Source organism: Heloderma suspectum, chromosome 6 (genome assembly GCF_057233095.1).
Source record: "Heloderma suspectum isolate Gila_16-S chromosome 6, 16-S_ref, whole genome shotgun sequence".
NCBI classification, from domain to species: Eukaryota; Metazoa; Chordata; class Lepidosauria; order Squamata; family Helodermatidae; genus Heloderma; species Heloderma suspectum.
The window spans coordinates 113,215,141-113,225,090 of record NC_139463.1 but is presented as its reverse complement, the minus strand read 5'-3'; the positions used below and the strand labels follow the sequence as shown (position 1 = coordinate 113,225,090).

Here is a 9,950-nt window from a genome sequence, read left to right as displayed (position 1 = left end):
CCTTGGTTCAAGTCCACAGATATAATTTTTTAAATCTAGATCATTGTACACAATGATCTCTGTGTCTGCTTACTGTTAACCGCAACAACAATGCCTCCCCAGAATCCCGGCCAAACAAGAACAGCTGCTGTAAGCTTCCCTCATAGGGAGATGGTCAGTCAGCATCCCTGATGTTATGAATGAATGCATTCAAGACGAGGCTGGACAGCCATCTGTCATGGATGCTCTGACTTGGATTCCTGCATTGAGCAGGGGGTTGGACTTGATGGCTTTGTAGGCCCCTTCCAACTCCATGATTCTGTGGCTCTACGATTCTATGAAGTATGCTTTGTTTTACGTGGAGGTGCATATCACATACATGTAAACTGGACGCATACCAGAGGGATCTTTTCACAAAGAGCTCTCGGTGCTTAGGAAAACCCAAAAGCTGAGGGAGTCCAGGGAGAGAACACAACAAGGTCTTTGAAAGCAATTCCTTGATTTATGAAAGAATTTTAAATGAATTAAAAGCACACATCAACATCAAGAGAATTAGAACTATACATACTTTTGGGGAATCAGAATCATACTAACATTCAGAGGGGTAAAAGACACACATATACAGTTGATAGCAAAGTACACCGGGATGCTTAGAGAACTCTGTGTGTGTGTGTGTGTGTGTGTGTGTGTGTGTGTAGTAGGGATGTACGATGTTGCATAGTCCGCCACACACAGTCGGGTAGCGCAATTGGACTCTGCATGTGAGGTATTATAAAGCTCCGCCACATATCGCCAGTGCTTTGGGCTCTGCCCAGGCCAGACAGGGACTGCAGGTTTGGACAAAGTTCTGAGGGACACCTCAGTGTGACCACACTCACAAATGATATCATTCTGCCTCATTGTCCCTCAGAACTCTGGCTCACATTAGCAGCAGTATCATCATCCCAGGGGTCCTCCTCGTCACTTGATGACTGCTCTACTCTGCTGACAGCTGGTGGGGGGGGAGGTGCTCCTTGGGAATCCATCCCCTGTTGGAGCATATGAAGGCGAGGGTGGAGACATGTTGTGGCGTGACTCTGCTTCGGTGGGCGGTGACAATGTTGCCTGTGGTGGAGAAAAGCCTTTCAGAGGCCACACTCGAGGGAGGGCAAGATAGATGCCAAATGGCAACTTTGGTCAGATGTGGCCAAATACCACGTTTTGTCTCCCAGTATAGGAGAGGATCACTCTCTGGGCTGATCTGTGATCCCGAGAAACTCTCTCTTGAATAACCTTCCAGTTCCTGCCTAGCCACATCATAGGCTGATCCTTTCCTGGCTGCTGGCACATTCCCCCTGCCTGCTCCCACTTACACCAAGCTCCACTGCCATTGAGGAGTAAAAGCTGAACTTGAGACAAGATGCCCCTGTGTCTGACTCTGTTTGTTGTGTTGGTGGTGCAGCTGCTGTGGCGTCATCATCGTCCCTCCTGCTGGTGATGGTGCTACTGCTGCAGATATTGTCTTCAGGGGAGGTAGTAGTCCTAGTAGCCTCACTCTTCCCCAGCTCCTTCTCATCCAGCCCATCTCTCTGGCAGCACTCCATGACTTTCTCAGTCAAGTATTTTTTTACACTTTGGAAGTCAGGGTTGTCGTTTGGAGGCACCGCCCTTGTTGTGCTATCCCTGAACCGTGGTTCAAGGAATGCAGCAGCAATGTATTTCATGTCCCCCCTGATTGAAGTGATGTGTTTGTTGGTGCCCAGCTCCTGCAGAAGGAATTCTGCAAGCCTAACTGCAGGATTGGGGAATTGACTGCCTCCAGCACTGGTGCGCTCACAAATCTCAGAATGGCGTTTTCTCAGCACCCCCTCTATGATCCTCAGCACAGGTAGCACTTGGCCCAGTGTGGCATAGTCTGCACTCAGTACCGCTGTGCATTCATCGAAAATTTTTAAAATGTCCACCAGGTCTTGCATCCAGAGCCACTGATGTGGTGTGACAAAAAATTTGGAGTGGTGTTGTTTCTCAGTGATGTAGTCATTTATAGCTGGTCTCTGCTCACAGAGTCTCTGAAGCATATGCAATGTGCTGTTCCAGCGTGTGCACACATCCAAAATGAATTTGTGTTCTGGAAGGCCATGGCTATGCTGGATGTAGGGATGGCGGAGAATTTCTCCCCGAATCTTCGGGGGGTCGAGCGCCAACACATTCGCCCCCCCAAAATCGGCGGTGAAATTCTCTGCCCCCCCGCTCCCCCCCCAGGATGGGACTTACCTTTGGCGAATGTCCCTCCCAGCGTCGGGTCCCAGCGGCGGTTTGTCGTCCTTTCGTCGGGGGCGGGGGTGGCAGCCGCCATTACAAAGTGTAAAAAAAAAACAAAAAACCCGTGATAGTCTACGTAACGATTAATGTAGCCTATCATGGCTAGATTTCCAAAGTCAGCCGTGATAGGCTACATAAATCGTTACGTAGCCTATCATGGGTGACTTTGAAAAAAAAAAAAAAAGCGCGTACGCAAATGGCGGCACCCTATAGTCACCGCCATTTGTGTTCCTTATTTGGTCCCGGTAGTTTACATAAAGATTTACGTAGACTATGCCGTAGTCTACGTAAATCTTTACGTAGACTACCGGGACCAAGTAAGAAACGCAAATGGCGGTGACTATAGGGTGCCGCCATTTGCGTACGTGCTTTTTTTTTTTTTCCAAAGTCACCCGTGATAGGCTACGTAACGATTTACGTAGCCTATCATGGCTGACTTTGGAAATCTAGCCATGATAGGCTACGTTAATCGTTACGTAGCCTATCACGGTTTTTTTTGTTTTTTTTTACACTTTGTTTCGCGGCGGGGGAGATGGGGCACTTCTCCCCGGCCTGAATTTCAGCCGGGCGAGGTGGGATGCCTCCCCCCCCTCGCATGAACTTCAGGGGGAGAAGCAAAGAGCCTCCCCCCCACCGCGAAGCACCCCTGCAAAAAGGTAAGTGACTTTCGTACATCCCTCGCTGGATGGCGCCGATTGCCTCCATTGCTGAGCAGGACTGCCTGAAGTGGGTGCAAATAGATCGGGCCATCTAAAGTAGCTTGCCTATTTTAGGAGAGGCGTTGCTCAATCAAGAACGCACCACAAGGTTCAAACAGTGCACAACGCACGGAACGTAGTTTAGCCATGCGATGCGGGCTGCTTTTAGGTAGTTTGAGGCATTGTCTGTTGCTACACAGCCCACCGATAGATTTAAGGGGGCCAACCAGGACTGAACAACACCACTGATGCTGCTGCTGATGTTTTCTGCTGTGTGTGTCCCTGAGAGCATTGTGAGGGACAATGTCGCTGTTCTACGGGTCAGTCAGCTGCTTGCACTGATGGATACCCAGTGCGTGGTGACACACAGATAAGACTTTGTTTGGTTACTTGTCCATGTGTCACTCGTTAAATGTACACTTCCTCCAACTGCACATTTCAAATCCTGTTGGAGCACCCATCTGATTGCAGAAGCCAGGGCTGGAATGGCTACACCACTAATGTAGTGACGAGAGGGGACATCCCACCGAGGGCACATGCTCTTAATGAAGGTCAAAAAGTCTTCATCTTCCACCAGGGAGAAGGGAAGCATACGTGCTGCAATGGCCACTGTCAGGAGGTGGGTCCACAGTCGTGCCTGGGTGCTGTCAGAGGGTAATTTCTGTGTCAGCGCGAGGCATTTCTTCAGTGACACCTGCCTCTTAGTGAAGCTGCCTTCTGTGCCCTTCCCACCCAGACCACTTTGTGTGAGGTCTTTGGAAGATGAGGCAAAGAAGGCAGTACTGTTTTTTTTTTGGATGGTTGTGGCTTCCCGTTGCTATCTTTGGGCACAAGAAGCGGATGATGCACCTCCATGTGTTGCCTCATGGCAGACGTGCCCACTCGTGCACAGCCCCCTTCTTTTCCTAGCTGCACACGGCTTCGACAAATATCGCACATCACGACATAGCGGTCGTTCTCTGCATATTTGAAGAAGCGCCACACATAGGAGCTCACCCTGCCACCACCATTTCTTCTTTGGGGAATGGGAGTATCGGTTCCAGATGAGGTGGCATCTGGAGCTGCATGTTTCCACTCATCTGTGGATGGTGTTGTTGATGGTGTTGCTGATGGTGCTGACCAGTGCTTGGCAGGGGACGTTTGTTCCTGAGGTTTGGGATTGGTCCCACAGAACCCAGAAGGCTGGAAGTGGAGAACAGAGTCAGACCCAGTCTCAGCAGGGACATCAGTGATATAGAAGAGCTCCTCATCATCTTCGCTGTCCGGATCACTGATGACGCTAAGTCCTCCGGCCTTTTTTTCAAAATCACATGAGCCGCCGCCCACGAGGTGATCATCAGCAGGCAGCTGTGGACCTGGTTCACCTGTCCCACTTCCGCTGTCTGATGCAGGGAGGACGGTTGTGGGCGTCTCTGTAAAGATTCAAAATAGATACAAGCAGAGTTTCATGAGAAATGCGACTTTTACACATGAGTAATAGCCAAGAGAATAAAACTGTGTAGTTGTAGAAATCTATGAAACATAGCTTGGAGGAATTGCAATCAATCAACATGACACAAGGTGCAGATGTAAGCTACTCCTGCACTACCGAGCACTGAGAAAACACATTAGGTGCAAAAAAAAGGTACTGTACAGACTGGGAAACTCAACGAGAGTTATCTAAACGTGTCCTCACTGGTGAAAGTCTGAAAAGCATGGGGGAGGAGATATCTGGCTCCCTTGCAAGGTCCACTCCTTTCATCAGCTCTATTATACCACTGTGTAGGACTCATCACCTACAGGGCTGGCCCAAAGCGTTTTGCTTCCTGAGGCAAAGGGTAAAATGGCACCCTTCCATCCTACATAGAGCGATAGCTGAATCTTACTTGAACAGTGACAATGGGAGAGCCTCTTCCACCACACCAGAGGAGAACAAGCTGGCTGAGGAGCTACAAGGCAGTCTGAGGAGTACCCACAGTTCTGTGCTACAACACCTCACTGCTACCTAACGATAGGGCTGGTCCTGACCTGAGCACATACTTGGCAAATAGCACTGCCTTTTTCCAGGGTGCATTTGTGGTCCCCAGGGAGCAGTGCCTGATTAGTCAGGCCCTCTTTTTTAGTAGCCATATCGGGGGTCAGACTAAATAGCCTCATGCTTCATGTTCTTGCTGAGCCCTTTCTCTCTTGAATATATGTTTGTAAGCTGACTAGATGCAGGAATTTCATTTCTTGTCAATACGACCGAGGCCAGAACGGGATATCGTGTTCTCTGGTGTTCTCTGCTGTTTTCTGCTTATCATGTCCTATAACCCATGTCCTGGGCTATAAACAAGTGTGTTTAAAGAGGACATTCTGAATACTGCAAAACCACACAGAAAGGGGAGGGGGAGCATTTTCCTATGTGTCACAATGTCTATAAAAACAATAGAGTTGCCGATGCAAAAATGGTGACCTAGAACTCTTTGCGTGTGTGGGTATGCCCGTCCCTTGATTTTGATGGGCCCTGAGCTTTCAGCCAGAGGAGCAGTATGATTGCTGGATCTGCTCCATCATGCCTTACCATGCAAGAAGTGTTTTCCATTCATTGTGTTAAATTGCAAAGAGACAAGGCTGGTGCATAGAGCGGAGGGTTTTATATAGAAAGTTTAAAACATCATCTGCAATACAGGCAGATCAGCAAAAGAGAGAAAAAGCAAGAGAGGGAGAGAGAGATTTCTCTCTCCCAACACACAAGCGGGGCTAGAGTGCCTCACCCAGTATCAAACCCTGCTGTTAGACGCCATGAGGGCAGAAATGAAGAAGTCAGTTAATATGACTAAAGTGTCTGAAGTGCTGCAAGGTGCCACCAAAGCCCCCAGAGCGGACTTGGAGCGTCTTTTAAATGCCTATCGCCAGTATACCCCCCTCGACCCAGAGGGGTCGAAGACGTGGAAGAGGAAAAGAAGGAGACCCAGCAGAGGCAGAGGATGCTTGAGAAAGAACCAGTGTGCAGAGTGCAGACAAGATGGACATTAGTGGCGTGAATGCCCAAATAAAATGAATCAAATACACAAAGGAGAAAACCAAAGAGGCCAGAACGGGTGAGAGAAGATACAGCTTAGTTAGCAACCAAACTGGCAAAAGCAGGGGTCTATAAAAATGTATAAAGAAGCCCCCTTCATTAAAATGGCTAAAGCCAAAAGTCTTAAATAAGACAGACCGGGCCCCCTTAATCTCGGCCCTGTGAAGCCCCTGGTCACTGCCACTGTGAGGGGCCATGACACTGACTTCATGATTGACACTGGAGCAGCATCAAGAGCAAGCGAACGTTAGCCTTAAACAAGTAGTCCAAACAGTGGGCAAAGTTCTTCAAGCCCAGCGTCGCTTTGTCTTAGAAAATAAGCCCCCAATTCCCATCACAGAAGTTCATCCTTTCCAACCGGGAGATAAAGTATGGGTTAAAGAATGGAAAAATGACCCTTTAACTCCCAGGTGGAGAGGACCCAAAATTGTCATACTTTCCACCCCCAGAGCTCTGAAAGTAGCTGGAGTTAAACCCTGGATACATTGGACACAAGTGAAGAAAGCAAAGGGGGGAGTAGACTGTAGCTAAAAATCCCTTAAAAATCATTCTGAAAAAGCAATAAGAAGACTCAGGCTAGACCTTACTGTGGGCACACCGGGAGACTGTCCACCCTGCGTACGGTCAGACCTGCAACTGGAGAGAATTGAAGAAGGGGAATAGACCCTACTGCAGCTAGCCAGGTGAATAGCTGCCCAGCGTACGGTCAGATCCCAAAGAAAACCAAACATAAATGTTGTAGTGTTAATACTGTTGCATTGTGTTTCCTTAATAACATGTACTTAAGGGGGGTCTGCCCCTAGAGAGGGAAATCTGTGCCTGCAATTCACTGATAATTAATTACTGGCTTCATCTAGCTAACATCACTGGAGTAAAGCATTTTTGTTTGCCAAGAGGTATACCTGCAAACAGGTTTTTTTTATCTTTTCCTCCTCCATCATTTAAGCTGTGAAGTACACCAGACGCTTTGTTGTTTTAATTGGACTGATAACAGTAATGCTGTAGATGTTCAGATCAATAATCTGCATAATATAGTGGCTGACATAACAATGGGACAAAACAATTGGCTAAATTAGTTAACCTCCTGGCTCCCAAATTTCAGCTGGCTCAAGGCATTGTTCATCCTAATTCTACCAGTGTTGTTCTTAAAAATACTGTTATGCCTTTGCATTCCTTGTCTTATGGGCTGTTTAACCAATCTGTTTTATGTCTCAGCTAATAAAACTGCTGCCCTCCATGCTCTAATAGCCCAACAGAAGATGAAGTAATATGTCTGTTATAAAAAGTTTTGTATTGTGCTTCGCAGAGTATTATGAGCATTCGCTTATCAGAAATGCTATAATTGTAATAAAATTATGCATTTAAGGGGGGAATGTAGTGGCCATATCGGGGGTCAGACTAAAGAGACTAAATAAGTCTCTGACTCAGATTTCCGCAACATTTTAAAAACCATCCTCAGAAATGTAATTGCTTAATCAATTCACATCGCAGCTCTAGTTAAAAGAGATCAAGGCCAAACAAGACAGCAAACTATGATGAATGGCTTTGGAAACAAAGCAAGCACAAAACACTGAAGTGTTTTCCCACCGAAAAGGTGTATCGTTTGAGACAGTATTGCAGTTCTTTTAAAGACTTGGGGTTTTCTTTAGTACTGGAGCACCATGTAACATTTAAATAATATGAACTATGTTCACAGCAATGAATATGAATGAATGTAAAACAGTCGTGTATGTTTTGTTGTGTTGAAGAAGAAGATCTCTTCCCCAAATGCTCCCCTCCAAAGGTTTTGAACTTCAACTCCCATCAGGCCCAGCCGGCATGACCAATGGTCAATAATGCTGGGAGTTGTAGCCCAAAACATCTGGAAAGCTGCAGGTTGCAGAAGGCTAATGTAGGGACTATTCAAATATTCGAAGATATTTATTTGTATCCAGATATTCACAAGCACCTGTGGTGACAGAGTCTTACCAGATTCATCCTTTGGAATGAGGTAGATATCTTGACTTTCATCCCGCCACTGTAGAGTCTCCTTGGGAACATTTTCATCCGCTTTGGGTTTGGAGACACTGCCCTTCCGCTCACCATCCAAGAACTTTCTTCCTCTTCCTCTGGAGTTGTGGCCAGCTGTGCCTGTGCCACTTTCTGTAGTGGAAATTGGTGGTGTGCACTGCTTACGGGTGTGGGGTGGGGTGGGCCTGGGGCCGCTGTCGCTGCTGGTCACATCTTGGGCTTCCTCCACTTCCATCTCATTATTAAAATACCGCTGAAATGCAACCTCAGCGGTGTATGTTCTTGCCGGGCGTCCACGCCTCTTTTGAGTGCTGGATTGACCATGGGTTCCTCTTTTCTCCATGTTCATGTCTCTGGGCAGAAGGCGACATAAATGCATGTGGCAAAGCTGAAATCATGTGAACAGCCTAATCGCAGATATAGTACAGTGCAGAAGTAGTTACCCTCCAATCCAGCCATTCAATGCTAACTAAATAGGGGCATATTGTACAGCAGACTAGGCTGAAAAGCCCAGGATGGAGGATGTGGTCCATCCATGCCCAGGAGGATGGGGGATGGAATCCTTGCCTTGCAGACTAGCAATAGCAATAGCAATGCCTGCTGCTGGAGCATGCCTCCCCCCCTCCCAGGCCAGTCCCCCCCTCCCCCCACCCCAGCCCACTCAGCAATACATAGGCAGGCACATGGATTAATCCTGGAAAGCCCAGGAGAATGGAGGATGGAATCCTTGCCTTGCAGACTAGCAATAGCAATAGCAATGGCTGCTGCTGGAGCATGCCTCCCCCCCTCCCAGGCAGGTCCCCCCCTGCCAGGCCAGTCCCCCCCTCCCCCCGCCCCAGCCCACTCAGAAATACATAGGCAGGCACATGGATTAATCCTGGAAAGCCCAGGAGGATGGGGGATGGAATCCTTGCCTTGCAGACTAGCAATAGCAATAGCAATGGCTGCTGCTGGAGCATGCCTCCCCGCCTCCCAGGCCAGTCCCGCCCCTCCCTCCACCCCAGCCCACTCAGAAATACATAGGCAGGCACATGGATTAATCCTGGAAAGCCCAGGAGGATGGGGGATGGAATCCTTGCCTTGCAGACTAGCAATAGCAATAGCAATGGCTGCTGCTGGAGCATGCCTCCCCCCCTCCCAGGCCATTCCCTCCCCTCCCTCCACCCCAGCCCACTCAGAAATACATAGGCAGGCACATGGATTAATCCTGGAAAGTCCAGGAGGATGGGGGACGGAATCCTTGCCTTGCAGACTAGCAATAGCAATAGCAATGGCTGCTGCTGGGGCATGCCTCCCCTCCCAGGCCAGTCCCCCCCTCCCCCCGCCCCAGCCCACTCAGAAATACATAGGCAGGCACATGAATTAATCCTGGAAAGCCCAGGAGGATGGGGGATGGAGTCCTTACAGGATGCCTTCCCACCCAGTTCCCCCTGCTCCTCCATCTCACCCCAAAATCACTAAGCATAGGGGCACATTCAGGTAAAGTAAACATACCTTCACTGTAATAAAGGTTGAACTGCAGTGCCGTAGAACACGGGGATGCAGAGAAACACACAAGTTGCAGCAGCTGGGACGGACACTCTGTCTGCAGCAGCGGCGCCTGTTCTCGTCTGTCTGGACTGGACTCTGGAGTCTGGCCTGGAGCAAGTGAAGCTGCTGGACATACACGACCGCCGTCCTATGTGAACTGAAGGAGGGAATCCACGGGATAAATGGTCGATGAGTTCCCTCCCCTCAATGACATTATCTTCCTGGTGGGGGGGTGGCCTGGAGGGATCTCGCTCACCTGACCTCACCCAACCTGAACCTGACCTCACACAGACAATAAAACAAAAGATGAGGCTACGTGCAGGTCATGACTCAGCCTCAGGGCAGGAAGGCTATGTGCACCTCGTGACCCCGTCCCTCCCAGCGAAAGA

The 9,950-nt window shown here is 48.8% G+C and overlaps 1 protein-coding gene across 1 annotated transcript; it reads right to left on the bottom strand.

The window, feature by feature from the left end:
* Positions 1 to 3,292: 3,292 nt before the first annotated feature.
* LOC146342577 (uncharacterized) lies at positions 3,293 to 9,713 on the bottom strand. Its single transcript, XM_084807906.1, has 4 exons — positions 9,526 to 9,713; positions 7,990 to 8,384; positions 3,762 to 4,390; positions 3,293 to 3,316 (listed from the first exon to the last, which is right to left on the bottom strand). Exons 2-4 carry the CDS (start codon positions 8,378 to 8,380, stop codon positions 3,293 to 3,295), a joined length of 1,044 nt encoding a protein of 347 aa, XP_084664032.1. The 5' UTR covers positions 8,381 to 8,384; positions 9,526 to 9,713.
* Positions 9,714 to 9,950: the final 237 nt, after the last annotated feature.